Source organism: Triticum urartu, chromosome 1, assembly GCF_003073215.2.
Source record: "Triticum urartu cultivar G1812 chromosome 1, Tu2.1, whole genome shotgun sequence".
Classification (NCBI taxonomy): Eukaryota; Viridiplantae; Streptophyta; class Magnoliopsida; order Poales; family Poaceae; genus Triticum; species Triticum urartu.
Genome location: NC_053022.1, coordinates 285,500,628 through 285,519,522, shown reverse-complemented (window position 1 = coordinate 285,519,522; position 18,895 = coordinate 285,500,628). Strand labels below are relative to the sequence as shown.

General features: G+C 42.6%; 1 protein-coding gene across 5 annotated transcripts; it reads left to right on the top strand.

Moving 5' to 3' along the window:
• Nucleotides 1–2,106: 2,106 nt before the first annotated feature.
• On the top strand, nt 2,107–18,163 carry LOC125507996 (pre-mRNA-processing protein 40C). 5 transcript variants are annotated; one of them, XM_048672555.1, is made up of 18 exons: nt 2,107–2,540; nt 2,669–2,835; nt 2,929–3,185; nt 9,007–9,153; nt 9,268–9,462; nt 9,583–10,132; nt 10,222–10,361; nt 10,472–10,509; nt 11,438–11,516; nt 11,635–12,102; nt 12,407–12,490; nt 13,886–14,026; nt 14,156–14,262; nt 14,355–14,466; nt 16,436–16,579; nt 16,661–16,807; nt 17,111–17,233; nt 17,612–18,163. In XM_048672555.1, the coding sequence occupies exons 3-18, from the start codon at nt 3,141–3,143 to the stop codon at nt 17,912–17,914; spliced, it is 2,823 nt and encodes a 940-aa protein (XP_048528512.1). In that variant the 5' UTR covers nt 2,107–2,540; nt 2,669–2,835; nt 2,929–3,140; the 3' UTR covers nt 17,915–18,163. The 5 variants fall into 5 exon arrangements, with proteins under 5 accessions (XP_048528512.1, XP_048528505.1, XP_048528517.1 ...); XM_048672548.1 differs by having other exon boundaries at nt 2,107–2,580; XM_048672560.1 differs by lacking the exons at nt 2,107–2,540; nt 2,669–2,835 and having other exon boundaries at nt 9,007–9,130.
• Nucleotides 18,164–18,895: the final 732 nt, after the last annotated feature.

Genomic DNA, 18,895 nt, shown 5'->3' with positions numbered 1-18,895 from the left:
ATCGTCGGCAACCTAGTTCAATCTCGTTACCAGCAAGTCTCTTTATTCGTTCCGTAATGCATCATCAAGTAACTAACTCATTAGTCACACTGCTTGCAAGGCTTATAGTGATGTGCATTACCGAGAGGGCCCAGAGATACCTCTCCGACAATCGGAGTGACAAATCCTAATCTCGATCTATGCCAACTCAACAGACACCATCGGAGACACCTGTAGAGCATATTTATAATCACCCAGTTACGTTGTGATGTTTGATAGCACACTAAGTGTTCCTCTGGTATTCGAGAGTTGCATAATCTCATAGTCATAGGAACATGTATAAGTTATGAAGAAAGCAATAGCAATAAACTAAACGATCATAGTGCTAAGCTAACGGATGGGTCAAGTCAATCACATCATTCTCTAATGATGTGATCCCGTTCATCAAATGACAACTCTTGTCTATGGCTAGAAAACTTAACCATCTTTGACTAACGAGCTAGTCAAGTACAGGCATACTAGTGACACTCTGTTTGTCTATGTATTCACACATGTACTAAGTTTCTGGTTAATACAATTCTAGCATGAATAATAAACATTTATCATGATATAAGGAAATATAAATAACAACTTTATTATTGCCTCTAGGGCATATTTCCTTCACTTTCACCGTGTGCCCTGTAGAGCGCAGAATTAATTATCGCACTCCAAGTGTCCATCATCACCCTTCTGTGTACCTTTGACCTTATCACCTATGGGTAAAATTATGACCGAAGTCATTCCATACACTTCATTTTTACAAAGCTTTTTGCCAATAAATGCCCATGATTCGTCCCTCTTCTAGCCGACGCGTGGCCAAACTAGTCGGGCGGGAACCTTTTGCTGTAAACTGTGCGGTAGCGCGGGAACAGGCTCACCGACGATACATTTGGCGCCTCTTCGAGCCCACGCGTGCGGTGCGGTGTTATCAAGCATGCACTGGAATCCTCCGCTATGAACGCTGTGACAAGACGTGACGATTATAGGCCAGCCGGCCCCCATTTATTACAGCGGCCAACCTTTCGATCGCGCCCCACCATTGCAAGAAGCACACCCACCACGAGAAATTCTTAGAGGGTATCCTGTGCGGCTCCAATGGCGCTCCGAGCGGCTGCCGACGACGAGCAGCAGTTCACCATGCGTGCCATGGTGGACACCCACAGAAGGTTCATGGACCTCTCGGTGGTGTACACCAACGACCCGGTCTGGGTGGAGCACTCCATCCACATCATGGAGCTGTTGCTTGCCGAGGAGAAGTACAAGGTGGTCGGGCTCGACCTCGAGTACACCCGCCAAGATGTGCGTGCGCCACCATGTCCTCATCTACCACTACTGCCTGGCTACAAGGTCTTGCGAGCACATCGCTAGGTTTGTCAAAAGCCCTCACTATATATTTGCTACGGTGAACATCACCAACGATGTAAAGGCGCTCGAGAATTCGAGCATCGCCTGCCAAAATCTTGTTGACATCTAGGGCCAATATAAGATATAAGGCAGCAAGGAGCATGAGAAGGACTCACTGGTTCACCTCGCCGAGGCCATCATCGACCCCTACTACAGAGACATGAATGATTCATGCAACAAGGACAAGCGTGTCTGGCACTCGGCCTGGATGGAGAAACTCGACAAAGCTCACATCGTGTATGCGGCCAAGGAGGCGTACACGAGCTACGACATGTACAGGCGGATCATTGACATGAGGAAGTGCCTCCTTCCCCAAAATAGCCAGTGATCCAGCCGGAAGCAGAGCAATGGCAAGCGTCGTCACAGCAATAAGTAGATGATTAGATCCTCATTTCTCCTACTTTAGTATGCATGTAATTGCTTACTTTGGTGTGTGGAAATGTTATATGTGTAGTCACTTGTATAATTAAGGACAGTAAAACCGAGCCTAAACCAAGCTCTCCCAGCGATCAGCATTTTTGGTCGTCCGTTTTCGTGATCTGGACGTTTCTGGCTGTCAGATCTGATTTGTGCGCCACGTCTGCCGTTTCCTGGCCCGACTGTCCTAGGGGATGCTACTCCAGTGGAAAAATCCGTGTGTCCTGGTTGATTGGGCCTGTGCGCGCGGCCCAACTATCTGATCAGTCCACTGTCCTGCCGATCCATCCTCTCCCCTCCCCTCCTCCTGACCTTCTGCAGCCGCAATTGATTCAGGTCGTTCCTCTTCCCTACCCTCTAGCGACGCCGCCGACGGCAACACGGCACTTGTCCGGCTACAGCGCCACCAGAAGTGGCCTCCGAGGAGCCAGTTGATCCACCTATGAGGTAGAAAGGTTGGACGGTGCCATGCCGCCACCCGCAGATGTCTACCTCCGGCCGACCCCCGCCTCACGAAGCTCATCGTCTTGATCCGCCTGCTCCTAATCCGGATGATATCGTGCCTCTGACCCTTCCAGCCACCTTAATTGCATGTTCCCCATCTATCAGTTTGATGTTGATTTCTTCTCTTCCTTCCCGATCTTGCGTTCTGTATGTTCCCATCTGTTCGTTCTATGGTGAACCTGATCTGCTGGTTTAAGGTGCGAGCGCTTACTCTTCAGTTTCTGGATCCGGTTTCAGGTGTGAGCACTTAATATTCAGCGAGTAGCATGGCCCTCCTGAAGTCATCCCGATTTGATGTGGTTTTGGTTGTACCACGTTCCTGCAGGAGTTTCGATCTGCTGGGTAACCAATCTTCAGTTTCTGGATCCATTCATGATGTGTCACGCACCGGCGACGCTTAATACAAGTGTGACTTTGTATTTTCCTCTGTACAAGAATCTGCAACCTTCCTACTCCAGCAGCTGAACCTCTAGTAGCATGGTTCATGGCAAGGTTACCCTCTATCCACATTTGTTTCTTTCATGTACGAGTCCTTCCACCAAATGATTACATGTTCTAATATCCCCCAATCAATATTTTGTGCAGGCGGTGTTCATACTGATTTGGTCAACTAATTTGGGTAAAACTTGGAGGCTGGTTTTGGCATATTGATTTGGGATTTCTTTACTTTAATCTCCGATGGCTGCTGGACAGTTTATTACTACGACATTTGAGGAATTCTTCAGTTTTGAATCTCTGGTGGATAGCGGCTTTTAATTTTCTTCTATAATTCTCTATTTGTTGATCTGATTTCCAGCATGCTCCAAGTAAAATGGATCTTTGCGTTCAATCGATTATCTCAGGTACATACTTGCCTTCAGGTTATGATGTTGTAGAAGTATAACTTCTAGAAACTTTTGTGATGTTTCCCTTTGTGGTGCTTCAGGTTATAAAGTAAAAGCAGTATCTTTTGTTGTCTCGCCTTTTTATTGTTCAATATTTAGACTGTAAACTTAACTATGTCTCTTATTTTGTGAAATAGTATTATCAATTACTATCCTGCTAATCTTACAAGGTCACACAAATGCAACATTTAGTTGGACAAATTATGCAAAGTACGGGATAAAAAACAATACTCATACTGATATAATCGAGATCACGCAGTGAAGGTTTTCTCTTAAAATAGTGAGGGTTAATCTAACATTTGTAAAGACGGGTAATAATGACTTTTCCTAGATGGTGTAGTAATGTCATGGTCCCTTTGATGACATACATATTTGTTCTTTGCTGTGAACTTACAAGAACTGGAAAAATCAACCTATTTATTCAAATTTCAAAAGCATGGAATTGTTTTTCCTTTCTTTTTGTATACTTCTCCTGATGTTTTGATGACAAGCACTTATTGCTAATCTGCATTTCATGATTACATGTTTTTTGGCTGATAGTATTATTAAACCTTTAAAACAATTTTTTTACTTGATATAATGGTTTGTAATGGTCTGCTGCTCAATATAATTGCTGGTATACAATAGATAAAACTATACTTTCACCAATTTATCATCCCTTTATAATATATTTATTACTACAGATTATGAAACAAAACAAATCAGTGCATCAGCGAGGACTAGGGTTATCAAATGATGAGTTGATAAACTGCCAATAAGATGTGAAATCAAGAACCAAGTGTTTCGTATGATGGGCAAGAACAACGAGCTAGGCTAAAAAATAGGGAAAACGAAGATCAAACAAGTTGATGGGTGTTTATGATTTCAGTTTAAGGCTGATTGTACATCAACTTTAGAGCTGTATTTTTACCTTACAACCTGATGCTGTTGCTAAAACTTGCAGCTGGTTAGAATAAGATTTTTGTGTCTGATCTTGCAACTGCAGTACACACATTACGCTGCTAAAACAAGTGCCGGTGCTCTGTTTTGCTAACCTGAATATTCAGTTTGTTGTCCTTAAACCCAAGCAACTTATTTTGTTGTACTCCCTCAGTTCCATAAAATAAGACGTTATTACATTCAATATGCTTGCATATTGTATGTAATAGCGCCTTATATTAGCATATTGAATGTAATAATGTCTTATATTATGGACGAAGAGAGTATTTAACATCCATATTTCATTTCATCATATATTTACGAATTTCCTACCATTATACCGAAGAAATGCATGGGCGCGGCAAAGCGCGCTAACAATGATTTAGTTGTATGCTTAATTTGGTTATGCAATACTGTATTTTTAAGTATATATGTTGATGCTCTGTAGATAGAGCATAGATGTTGTGCGGACAGAGAAAATCACATCGCACACGGACTAAACAATGGAACCCGTCGGTGATGTTTTCATCAATCACTCACAATTGTATACCAGCAATCGTTTGCTCACAACACACATAGCTTGTTAGCAGTAATCATCTACGTTGTTATCGGTCTTCACACACATTTCCGATTACAGACTTGTTTGCCGCGTATCACACACATCTTGTTAGTTTGAACCGTTTTTGTTCTCATGTCTCGACGCAAACAGTTCATCCGATTGAACCGCATGACGTATATCGCACACACCTTGATCTGGCTGACAGTTTTTTTTTTGTGTTGCCTAATCACAAACAGTTCATCCGAGTGAACCGTATGTTGTATATTGCACACATCTTTATCTGGCTATCCGTTTCTTTTGTTCCTCCTCATCGCAAACAGTTAATTGAGCTGAACTGTAAGCCCTGCATCGCACATGCAACTACAATCTGAACCGTATTTGATGCATCCTCCATCGCAAATGTTTTGCACATTTTTGATGGTTTTTTTACACCATCGTTTGCGATTATTGCATTGTACATAGTTTTGTCGAAGTGTCTCTAATCGTAGTGTCGCGTTAGCAGCATCCTGCAATAGTGATAGTGTTCAATGATATAATTTTTGGTGATGTGCATAAACATTTGTTAGTTAAATATTTGATCAAAATTTGGTACAAATTACAAAGGGGGGCAATAAACCAGGACGGAGGTAGTACTTCAATGACACACGGTTCCCAAAATTGGAACCGTGTGTAATGACTTTCATTTTGCCTGTTACGTCAATCACACACGGTTGGCTCTAGCAAACCGTTGCCTCCGAAACTCTTTGTGGGACAGAAAACCCTCACCACCCAATTAAAAAAAAAAGAAAACCCTCACCATCCCCATGTCACAAAAACCCTCGCCCCGCCCGCCACCCCCTCCGGTCCCCCTTCACACCTGCACAAGCTCCTCCGCGTCATGGAAATATCTACTATTCGAATCGCCTTTCAGGATAAATTGGGGGTTAGAAAGTTGGTACCATATGAGTTCCTCTCCACGCAACAGCCTAGCTATCTATGCATTCGAATGACTCTTGATCCCCATTTCATGCTCAGATAGAGGTCTAACCTCCGCCAAAGCTTCTAAATCATCAATGATAGATGAAAGACGAAGCTTCTCTAACATGCTCCTCCGCACGCCCCACGTCTTCAAGACCGCCTGCATCATCGCCGTCTCATTTGTGTAGTTCTCCTCGTCGGACGAGCCGTCAGACGACTCAACATAGTTCTTGTATATGTACTCCAAATCAGATTCCATTGCTTGAAAGAAGAAGGGACAAATTTTCTAGCTTCAACAATGCATCGAACAAGTGTCGGGGCATGGTGAGTATAGTAGTAGTGGATGGTACCTAGCGAGGCGGTCGGAGGAGAGAAGTTGAACAACGACTTAGGAGAAGCGGGGTAGAGCCTGACTGGAACGCTGGAGATGACGAAGACGTAAAGTTCCCGCAGGGGTGTGGCGTAGAGGCCGGGGTGGTGGAGCGACGACGAAGGTAGGGGAGAAAAAAGAAATAAGAGAAAATGAGGAGGATGGAGGCGCGGGGTCCGGAAGGGTTTTTGGGTGGGCTGAGGGTGTCAGAGTCCTGCGTGGCTCATGTCCGGACTCTCGCAAGGCCCCACGTTTGTCTCGGGTTTGCCGAAAAAAGTACGTCCAGACCGCTCAGTGGACCTATACAGACCCGCATTGGATGGCAAACCGTGTCCAGACAACGCGGCCCAGACGTATGCGGATGGTTTGAGGGTCCACCTTGGCGATGCACTTATATGGCAATATAACAACCTCAATAAGAAAAGCTCATCATAACTTTTAGGGTTGGCATATCTGATAAACGTTGGCCACGAGAGATGGCATTTGCGAATGTTAGTCTGGCAGTTTCAATGTATTTAGAGAACTTGGGTGGTTCGCAAAACTGCAATGGTATTTCTTTAATTTTGAGTGTAAAAAAGTCATCCAAATTGCACCGTAGGATCAAGATCGTGTGGCAGGTAGGGCGTTCACTAACAGTTTCTCATTGGCAAATGTTCACTAGTTACTATTTTCACATTTTTTATCCACCACTCATCCATCAAAACCAAACACATACTTGGCTATCTCCAACCACCTATCACCCTACTCAACCAACCAGAAAAGGAAAAGTGCTCAAATGAACCAGCTGATCCACACAACGCGTAAATCACCTCGTCCTATCGACGTTTGTCCCACGTGGGCCCCAAATGCACATACGCCTTATTCTTTTCCCTTTCCCCTTTATTCTACCTTCGTCCTCACCTCACATTTTTTTCTTCCATCATGAATCCATCTCCTTCCACCTCGCCTCGTGATTCCGTCTTTTTTGCCTTCGCAACCCTGCTGCGAGCGGAGGCGTGCTGTGAGCCCCGAGTAGTGGAGTTGGGAGCATGTCCGCCGGAGTTAGGGAGTGCTCGATCTTGTTAATGCCGTGACCAATGGGAGCACCACCGCTTCGTTGTCGGAGGTGCAATGAAGCACCGCCGGCTTCCGTCGCTGCGATGAAGCTACGACGAGCCGTCGGTGTTGCATTGGAGCACCGTTACGCCGGTGTGGCGCTGCAATGAAGCATCACCGGCTTTTCGTCGATGTTGCGACAGGTTGCGATGGAGCGCCGCTGACTTGTTTTTTTTTTTTTTGCTTCGATGCGGCTAGGGGTGATGGGATGAGGGCGATGCGCCATGCATTGACTGATCCAATATCTGTGAAGGGACGAATCCGATGGCTCACGACGCGACTAATTTAATCAATCGGTTGATCCGTATGGAAAAGGAGGCTATCCCTTGTGAGGCGGGGATATCCACACCCATTCAAACCTAACCCCCGAACCAAACGGACCCTAGTTTTTTTTAAACAAAACCAAACGGACCGCATAGATTGTGGGCCTTTCAGGTGCTGCCGAGCCCAAGCCTGATTAGCCACGGTCCATTCAAAGATTCCGCTCTGTCTAATTTTCTCTTCATCCGTTGGCTGCTTCTCTCTCGCGACGCCCGTCCGGCCCCGTTCGCCTCACAAAACCCTAGGCCACACTCTACTCCCATGGCGACGCCGGAGGTGGTCGCCTCCGACGCTGCCAACCCGCAGCCGGATGAGCCATCTCGGGCTGAGGAAGCTGCCCCAGTGGCGGAACCAGAGGAAGCATCCGATCTTGGCGCCGTTGCGGCGGCCCCAGCGGTGGAAGAGGTGGCAGCTGGGGATGCCCCGCCCGCTACCACTCCTACCTCCACCTCCACCTCGAGTGCCGCAGTGCTACCGCCGCCTGCTTCCCCTGCCTCGGCTGCCGCTCCAGGGCCGCCGCCGCCGCGGCCGCAGTTCGCTGGCTCGCCGGCGTACATGGCGCCTCCGGCGTCGTCTCCGGCGCCCGCGTTCTCTTACAACGTTCTGCCCAGGGCGCCGCCCTCGCAGCATATGGGCAGCGGTTTGGCCCACCAGCAGCTAGCTTCCGCTCCGGTAGAGTATCAGTATCCTATCCCTTTCTTCAGCTTATATGCTTATAACCTAACTATTAACAGACGTTCATTTAAGAAAATTGTTTCTCTCATGCATTTTGGTGTATGATCCGCATAGGTAATGCTATAACTTTGTTCAAAGGATACATGGTGCTAGCATTGCCGGGGAATATATTTTGGTTAGTGACTTAGTTCTGATGATAGGTGCTGAGCCGCAGATATATGATGCAATTTTTGATTGCAGAAGCCTGTCCCTTGTATTGTTTATGTAGGGACACTCTGAACTTAGTAATTTCAAACTGATATATAATCCTACTTTAGTCCTCCTGCCAAGAGGTTCATATATCACTCCGGTTAAAAAAACGATAATTTGTTTGTTTCTGTTAGCTTCAACATGAATGCCTAGTTCATGCTTTTGTCAAATAAATTGTTCTTTTAGGTGTATGTTACTATGTTGCAATTATCTTGAAACTTTGTTGTTATGCCTGCTGCACTGTTTTTGACCTTCATTTGGTAAAACATTCTTTGGCTTGATTTTTCATCTGACAGAAAACACAGATAGGTTACCTTTCTCTATCACGGTCCACGGACGTCTGACGTGAACCTTTGCATAAAGAATTCTGAAATTTTCATATGAATGCCTAGAAGCCTATTCAATCAGTAATAAACCTGCTGCATGTTTCATTTCTGTAGCCTTCATGATTAGTCAACTGAAAATTCTTAATGGAACTAAACGTACATGGCTTTGCATCCTGCTTCTGCAACATTTAATAAAGGAGTAAAAGAAATTTGACTATTGACACCTATATTTATGATCGCTGCAAAACAACTCAACGATGTTCAAGTTAGATTATCATAACTAGTATTCTTACCATTCTTCCTTTCCAGGCTCTGATGGCTCGTCCAATGCCTCCAGCGGCTCTCCAGCCACCAGCTCCACGGCAGTATTTTGGGAACAGGCCTTCTTTCTCATATAATGTAGTCTCACATGCCAATGCTAGCCTGCCTACTGGTCAGCAGTTTCAACTTGACACTGTAATTTCTCATGGCTTTATTATTACTAGCATTACTATTGTTCTTGTTATTAGTTTTTAATGAACCGATCCTCTTCTGTAACGCACTAACACTTAATGCCACCTTTTCTTTCAGAGGACAAACCATGCTGTCCAAGTCCCTATGTTTGCTCCACCAGCATCCTTGCAACCTCCTGCTCCTGGGCAATTGCCTCGCCCAGGTGCACCATTCCCTGGACCTATGGCACCAAATCCTCCTGCATCTATTCGGTTGCCATTTCCAGTGCCACCCAGGATGCCCAATATTCTTTATGGTGCAAACCCACAACAGGCACAGTCCTGACCCCCGAGCCCTCCAGCTTTTTTTTAGCACTGCATGCTTCGATTGGCTTGCTGCCATATGCTTGAATCTTGTCAATGAGGCACTAATATTTTTTTTGAATTATTACAGGGTAACCTGGATGTTGGTGCTTCCAAGTCGGATGCCCCAAGTGCCCCAGAGGTAAGTCCCCATACAGTGCAGTCACTGCCACCTCGTCCTGAGGGATTTGGGGCTGTTGGGGGTTCTGCACCTGGACAACGTCCTTCAAACTTGTCAACTCCACCAAGCCTCCTTCAGAGGCCTACAGGTCCAGCCCCATCTTTGCCTCAAACATCACCATCAGGTGCTGCACCAGGTGCTGTTCCACGGGCAACTCAGCAACAGTTTTATCCATCCTATCCTTCAGCCCCATCCTATCCTTCAGCGCCTGGTAATCCACCTCAACCTTTATGGGGATATCCTCCACAACCTACTGGCTTTCAGCAGGCTCCCTTCCATTCATATCCACCGGGCTCTCTTGGACCTCTTGGTACACCAATGGTTGGAACTTCTTCTGTGACTACATCCTTGCCCAACATCCAACCACCAGGCATTACAACTGGTGATCCCAAAGAACAACCATCCGTAAATCCAGGATCTGTGCAGTCCATTCATACTTCAGTTGAACAACATCCAACAGGTATTCTTTTTACTGGAGCTGATGTTCGTGTTGAGTCTTGGTGTTCCTGTTAATTCTCCAGTTCTTATGATTTATGTGTAATGCTGAAGGGCTGGAGGACAGAAGTATGGCCGGAGTTCAGGATTCAGATGCATGGTCTGCACACAAAACAGAAGCCGGTGTTTTATATTATTACAATGCCTTGACAGGGGAATCAACTTATCAAAGACCACCTGGTTATAAGGGGGAGGTAGTTGCACCGAAGAATAGCTTTATCAAGTAATATAACTTCATTCTAGTCTGTGACATGGCAATTTAGCACCACAATGTAACTAACTCATTTTTCCTGTTCTGCTATAGCTCGAGAAGGTTGCAGCTCAACCAGTTCCAGCTTCTTGGTATGTCGTGCAACTGCTCATTTTACCCTGTGCTACTTTGGCTAATTTATGTTGGCATATGAGGGTTGTAAGAACCTTCTTGAATTTGATCAGACCCACTTCTATACTCTTAGGCGTTTTACAAAACATCTTGTACCTACAATTTCCTGTGGATGATAATGTGCACAGCAACTAATTATAAGGTCTTGTTAAATGTGGGACGATCGGTAAATAGTATAAAGTATAAACCACAAAATGCAATTATGAGTAGTGTAAAAGACCAGCCTGCTCTTGGTTACATTTTGATATTGGCGCCACAAGGCAGGATATTTTAGTTTTCTTGTATTATCTGGCATGATTTCACATGTTCTATTTGTTGTATTCCAGCTCAATATGATTGCAGTATTATACAGCGAAATATCAATGTTTGAGATGTTGTTGAACAACTTTTCCTGTCCATCTAGATTGGTAACATACTACCCAACAACAACAACAACAACAACAACAACAACAACAACAACAACAACAACAACAACAACAAAGCCTTTAGTCCCAAACAAGTGGGGGTAGGCTAGAGGTGAAACCCATAAGATCTCGCAACCAACTCATGGTTCTGGCACATGGATAGCAAAGCTTCCATGCACCCCTGTCCATGGCTCGTACCATACTACCCATCTAAGATATTATCATAAATGCACTTTTGCATGTCAGGACCAACCCTATGTAGGCCCTGCAAGGAATATATGAATTTGTGCAGACTGCTGTAATAATTGAGTGGCTTTCTAGTGTGTTCCAAACATGCATGTAAATTTCTGGAAGCTGCCATTGTTATGAATGTCTTTATCCACTTTGGTCTTTTGCTCTTCACCTGAATAAACATGCCAATTTGTTTTTCTGTGCATGCCCACAAATAGTGTTTCATGGACCTTACATTTTGTCACTTTGTCAGGGACAAAATTGCTGGCACAGACTGGAGCATAGTAACTACAAGTGATGGAAAGAAATATTACTATGACAATAAACAAAAGGTATGTGCTTGATGATGGTTTTGAAGCTCAGCACATATACTACATTGGGTTGGTGGGGTAGCCTTTCAGTATCGCATGAATTTGTTATAGTATATGGCTTAATTCTGATGCTGAACAGGTTAGCAGCTGGCAACTTCCGCCGGAGGTGGCTGAACTCAACAAGAATGCTGATTCTGGCAACTTGAAAGGAAGTTCAACTTCACTGCAGGATGCTGGCACAGTAGCAAATAAGGGAGAGGCGAGTGGTGAAATAAGTACTCCTGCCTTACAGACAGGTGGCCGTGATTCGTTGCCACTTCGGCAAACAGTTGCCCCTGCATCGCCTTCTGCTTTGGATTTGATAAAGAAGAAATTGCAGGACGCTGGTGCTTTCAGTGTGTCCTCTCCTCTTGCTACTCCATCATCTAGTGCATCCGAGTTGAATGGATCTAAACCAGCTGATGGTGCACCTAAGGAACAGCAAGGTTCAAAAAATGGTGAGAAATCAAAGGATAACAATGGCAATGAAAATATGTCAGATTCCTCTTCAGATTCAGATGATGAGGAACATGGACCAAGTAAAGAGGATTGTATTCGTGAGTTTAAGGTAATTTTCATGATGTTATTTTGAATTTCAGAATAGATGTCGAGGGAGCTTTTTTCTCCTCCACAAGATTTGGTTTTCCCTGAAATGCTAGTTTAAGACAATGAACTTTGATGCCTTTTCAATTCGTTTGTATTATGTAACCATATGCTATTTCATGGTTTTTTTGGCAAGGCGAAATTTTGTCTACTTTATGTTATTCGGAACCAAGATAACTGAATGCAAATTGTTTATTTATGAAATTTGCTGATTTTTGTTGGTGCTGTGAAGTAATAACATGACATGGGTTCATTTTAAACTTTCACAGAAAATGCTAAAGGAACGAGGAGTAGCACCATTTTCAAAGTGGGAGAAGGAACTGCCAAAAATAGTATTCGATTCACGATTTAAGGTTTGTGAAATTGGTCATTATAGCCTTTCATGAGATCTTTATGGTTTGCCAAGTTTGTGACCGTACTCCTGCTTCCATAGTATCATTTGTGGCCAACAGGGACACTTCCTCTCCATGTAGAATTTTTCATAGTTGATTTCTACTTGTATGGGTGCATTATCTTTCTTCCAAGTAGTTTATGTGTAGAGTTATGATTGCCGAGTGCTATAGTAGTATGAAAGAGGAGAGCTCCCGCATAGCGCACAAAGAGAAGTTTTGATTCAGATGGTTTTCATTGAAATACTAGAAACTTCTAAATGGACTGTTGGATTTTCTGCATGACTGAATACTGAGAATAACATTACACCTAACCGTTTATATGCTTTTCTGTTTATTCTTGGCCGAAGGCCAGAGCGAGCCTGAACATATCTTGACTTATCATTTGTCACAAGGATAACAAAGTGAATGCTGACCAATGATCTCAAGGATCTTTTTGTTTCTTTGTTCCTTCTGCACCAGGTGTTCCCTTTCAAGGCAGTGATATAGTTTCCTAATCCTATCAAAATAAATAACCGTAGCTATCCAACTTGGTTCAAGTTTCAATGATGCAAAGTCAGTGCCTTCTTTCTGTAATTGAATTGATACTGTAATTGGTGGTTATGTCTGTAGATTTACTGTGATTGCAGTTAAAGGTAAACTCTAAAGTGTCCTTATGAGTATCTGCTGTTCAAGGCTAACTCCTGTCCTTCGAACTGGAAAAAAACTGACGAACCTAGTTCATTGTGATCTGTGTTCAAATTACAGCGATTACTCATTCAGAGAATCTGTGTTCTGTGTGCTTGTGGTTCTGGTTTATCTTTAAGTAGCTTCTGTGTTACTACTTTTGGTTGTGGTAACCTCTTCTTTAGAGCCATAACAATAAGTTTACTCGAATCAGGAAAGATTCTGCATAAGTAACTAAATTCAGGAGCTCAATGCTGCACAGCATAGCAAATGCCAAACTGCCCATTTATGCTCTGTTTTTCTAATCCTGGTTATGTTGTATTTGTATCCAAGGCTCCAAGCAAAACCTCATGTTGGAGTACAACAATTATGATTAGCTGATTGCTACACTGTATGTTCAGAACACTAAATTTGCCCTTTTCCAAAGTAGGCCCTAAATTGTATTTCTTCCTGCTTAAGTAGAAGTACTGATTACTTGGCATACATGAAATACATGAAACTTACTTTATAATGCTTATTACTGTAGTAAGGCGCTCCCTCTGTTCCATAATTCTTGTCATATTTTAGTTCGACAAGAATTATGGAACGGAGGGAGTACAATATATTTTCTTTTGGTTTGCCTGCTGCTACTATTAGCTTTACAGCAGTAATTCTATATTCAAATGATACTAACTTTAGATTGCCCCACTACAGGCTATTCCAAGTCACTCGACTAGACGGGCTATATTTGACCACTTTGTTCGGACACGTGCTGACGAGGAACGAAAAGAGAAGAGAGCTGCTCAGAAGGCTGCCGTTGAGGCATATAAACAGCTATTAGAAGAAGCATCTGAGGTTCACTAATTGCTATTAATTCATTTTACAAGTTACTTGAGGTTTTCCTTTAAATTAGGGCATCCGATGGCTGCTTATTTTTGCAACTGCTGCTTTCTTGAATGTCATGCCTTAATACATACATTGCAGGGCATCGATTCAAAACCAGGTTACCAGGATTTCGAAAGAAAATGGGGTGCTGACCCAAGATTTGTAGCCTTGGATAAAAAAGAAAGGGAGGCTCTTTTCAAGGAGAAGTATGGCCGCCTATTGAATTTCAGTTTCATCTTTCAAATCAAACCATTGGGTTATCAACATTTACTTGACACATTTTCAAATGTTTGAGCAGGGTGAGGGCTCTTGAAGAGAAAGTTCAATCAGCGCGAAATGCTGTCATAACTGACTTCAAATCAATGCTTCGAGAATGTAAAGATATAATCCCAACTAGCCGTTGGACCAAAGTAAGTTCCTTGTACTCATTTCACTACATATCTCGTGTCAAGATTAAATAACAAAGAAGGCACATCTGATTTATGTAAAGATAATATGATAATCTGCCTTGTGATGATATTCTGTTACGTGCACTTACATATTAGTATAGACATTTGTATTTGTATTGCAATAAAAGAAGTCAGTTATTTTGTGCTCTCATCATTTTTTCTTCTTTTACCACACTAAGAAAAAAAATACGTTATGGTGATGAAGATAGTCTATATTATTATCTTTCTTCTCTGTGTGAAGATAGTCTTATTCCCGTGTTTTCCTTGAGGCAGCGACTGGTCAGTAAGCAATTTGAGAGATGGGTATGTTATAATAATAATATGCCTAAATCAAAGCATTTGCTCATAAGTTGCACAGTACATGTTCACATATTTGGATTAAATATGACTTGAACACAATCAATAAGGCTGTACGGCGAACACTGCATAGGCTCAATCAGTCCCTCATAAAGGGAATGTTGGTTGGGGGCTAGAAAATTGCTTCATCAAGATGTGATGAATTCTGGCAGAAACCAAATAGTAGTCCCTGCGTCCCATAATGTAAGACGTTTTTTGAAACTACACTAGTATAAAAAAACGTCCTATGTTATGGGAAGGAGGGAGTAATGTTTAACAATGCATCATTTTTGAACAACCGCCCATCTCCACAATATACCCCATCTTTCTTCCTTGGGTTACTCGCCAGCAGCAGCAGGGTCAGGCTTTGCATCTGAAGGCATCTACAACCAGGCACAGATGTGCACGGCTTTCTCCGTGTCTATCGCCGCTTGGACGCTCTTCCCTGTACTACCCTACCCACGCGACCCCAAAGGCTTCCGATATTGACAGAAGTGGCAGCTGCAGATCGATGAACCGTCAACGAAAATTTGAGTATCGCTCCTCGTTTGTGAAACAAAAGAACAGTGAGAGGTATAGGTAGTATGGTGTGAAGCGGCGGTTTGAGGGTTTAGCACATGATTAGACGCGAAAGTTAGTGGAGTGACACGACAGTTCCAGTGGAGACAGTAGTTGGCTATGTTTGGAATGACGTGGATCCAGGATTTTTTTAGTTGGATCCAGGATGAGGAATCAATTTTAGATTAAAGAGAGATTATTTCATTTTGTTATCTTCTAATATTGACAGCAGTAATGGGTTCGTTCTCCTATTGTGAAACTTAAATTATTATGTACTCATGATATTTTGTACTCCCTCCGGTCCTTTTTAGTCTGCATATAAGTTTTGTCCAAAGTCAAAGCATCTCTACTTTGACCAAATTTTTAGAAAAAAGTATCAACATTCATATTGTCAAATTAATATTATTGGATTCATTATGAAATGTAGATTCATAGTATATATATTTGGTATTGTATATGTTGATATTTTTTAATATAAATTTGGTCAAAGTTTACAAAGTTTGACTTGATACAACTCTAATATGCGGAGTAAAAAGGACCGGAGGGAGTAACACATTTGTGTAACTTGTCGATTTGCCCATTTCTTCTGGAAAGTTGAAACTTACCAATAGACCAAGTCAAACAGCTGCCTCTGAGGCTCTGACATAGGGAGCCGTATTGTCTAGTGAAAGTTTGTGATTTAAAGTTGTCATTTTGATGCCTTTTTTCTAGTTACCATTACCACTAACCGGTAATCATCTGGATGTGCTTTACCGAAGTATGATCGTCTGTTTGATACGTTAGCCATATATCTTCACATGGACAGGTTTCATCTTTCCGGCGTTTACATTGACATGGCATGACATCACTGTGTTTAGCTGGTGTGAACCAATTGTGACCCTACAATAGTCCCTTCCCTTCTGAACTTCACATAAAACAGCCGATTGTTTACTTGGGTCAAACTTGTATAGTGTTGTAGGAGTATGTGATTTTGATCTGTCAATTTTATGTAATTTTGATCTGTCATTTCTTTCATGGATCATACTACTGCATACAGGTGAAAGAAAATTTCCGGAGTGATCCAAGGTACAAAGCTGTAAAGCACGAAGAGAGAGAGAATGCTTTTAATGAATACATAGCAGAACTTAAATCAGCTGAACGGGAAGTGGAGCAAGCTGCAAAGGCCAAAGTGGATGAACAAGTATGTCAACTTAGCTGATGAACTGTACGATGCTTTATTTATCGCGTGTGGTTTCACACATACTGTGGTATGCATTGTTAGGCCAAATTAAGGGAGAGGGAACGCGAAACTCGCAAAAGGAAAGAAAGGGAAGAGCAGGAAATGGAGAGAGTAAAATTGAAGATCCGAAGAAAAGATGCCACGTCTTCGTATCAGGCTTTGCTTGTTGAAACTATAAAAGATCCAAAGGTGATTTGGTTGACTTATTTATTCTTTATTTAACTGTACATGCTTCTTGGTCTTAAGTACTTCCCCTGTAAAGAAATATAAGAGCATTTAGATCACCACTACTTTGGTGATCTAAATGCTCTTATATTTCGTTACAGAGGGAGAACTTGTCATAGTACTTTTTTTACGTTCAGCCGATCTGTTTCTTTTGCTCCTTAAGTGACTTCCTTTTGATATATTAGGATACACTCACTTTTGATTATTGGCATGTTGCCTCTTTGCAAAATATAAACTGACATTAACTATGTTGTTTTCGTTCCATAGGCATCATGGACTGAATCCAAACCAAAACTTGAGAAGGATCCGCAAGGTCGTGCTGTAAATCCGGACTTAGGCCAAGGTGAGGCCGAGAAGTTATTCCGTGAACATGTCAAGGACTTATATGAGGTATATTCCTACTATGGTGGTCCTTTGTAGCTACTGTAATAAAAATTCTAACTGTCTGGTATGCTAGCTGCTTGCTTATTGTGTCTGCTTCTTGGGCTCTGAGTCTGTTGGCCTGTTCCAATCATTTTCTTTGACAGAGGAATTTGCCAAAATATTCAGCAGATTCACATGAACTATTGTATGGAAGTCTTTATGGATGGTATTATCTCATGTATTTATGTTTGAGCTTCAATGCTTGGGTCACTGCTACTTCAATATATCCTCTTTGTTTAAGCAGACGTGGCAGCATTTTGGCCGCGATATGTATCATCTGAGCTTACATGCTCAAATTATGGTATGCTTTTGACCTGACCTGATGTTCCTATAACTTCCCCGCAGCGTTGTCGCCGTGACTTCAGGGCACTTCTGTCTGAGGCGATTGCCCCAGACGCAGCAACTCGGACGACGGAAGGAGGAAAGACTGTGGTTATCTCTTGGAGCGAAGCAAAAGACCTTCTAAGATCTGATCCAAGGTACAGCAAAGTGGCAAGCAAAGATCGAGAGTCAATGTGGCGACGATATGCGGATGATATGGTGAGAAAGCTCAAACAGCCGGACACGGAGAAACCGGATACCAATGCCAGACAACAACAACAACGACAACAACAACGCAGGTCCTCTGATCCGCCGAGGCGGAGGTAACTTTTAGAAATACATCCACTTGTGTACCTCCCTGTTATTCCTCTTGTCGGGTTGTTCAGGACCCCTTGTCTGTGTAACAAAATGGCCTTGAGTTATCATCACCAGTTTTGATGGCAAGAGCTCAACTGTTCCGTAACCCCCTTCCTGGTGCCATTTTATGCTGCCATGTCACATTGTTGGCTGTTGTGATATGAATATCTTCAGTTTTTTTGGTTTTGAAAGAATAATGTTTCTAAAGTTGATGAAATACATTGAGTTGTCTTCCCAAAATAATGCCATGTTAATGTGCCATTTCGTTTCACTTGAAGCAAAGTGTTGGCCTGCTCTTGCCAAGGAGCCTGAGCCAGCAGACTTCACCTGTAACCATGCACCTGCACCATAAGCAACAAACGAAGCATAGATCAAGAGCAGTAAGGGGTTTTAAAACAAAAACGACGAGGAAACTGTTTATTTTACTTCACACGTGAATTCATAAAACCACACGAAGAGAGAAGAAATATGCACCAACTTCAGGAAATACCCATGGGCCATGATCTCATTCTCATGTTTGTATTCCTCAAACATTTTGGTCGAACAATAGCTCATCTAATAGAAAGTTTAAATAAGCGCATAATTAGCAACTAAACAAATAATAAAGAAAATTTAAATAAACCATCATGAGCTATTCCTTTGTTCCAAATATCATTTTGAACAGAAAAACCACTCTACCAATCACTGTGATTCATGCACGGAATGAAATGGATCGTCGGCTGTCAAAACATCTGAAATTCATAACCCCACTGCTCAGATTTAAAACAACGACGATCAATCTAATACGGTTCTTATTTAAGTTCAATTTTAGTTTTTTTAAAAACAATTTCAGGTTAACCAAAATGGTAGTATGAGGCCTTCATAGTTTTTTTTTTTTTTTTTTTTTTTTGCGAAATGGACTAGTGCTACAGGCAGACTGTAGCAATTGTGCAAGCTTCCGCAGCAGAAAGG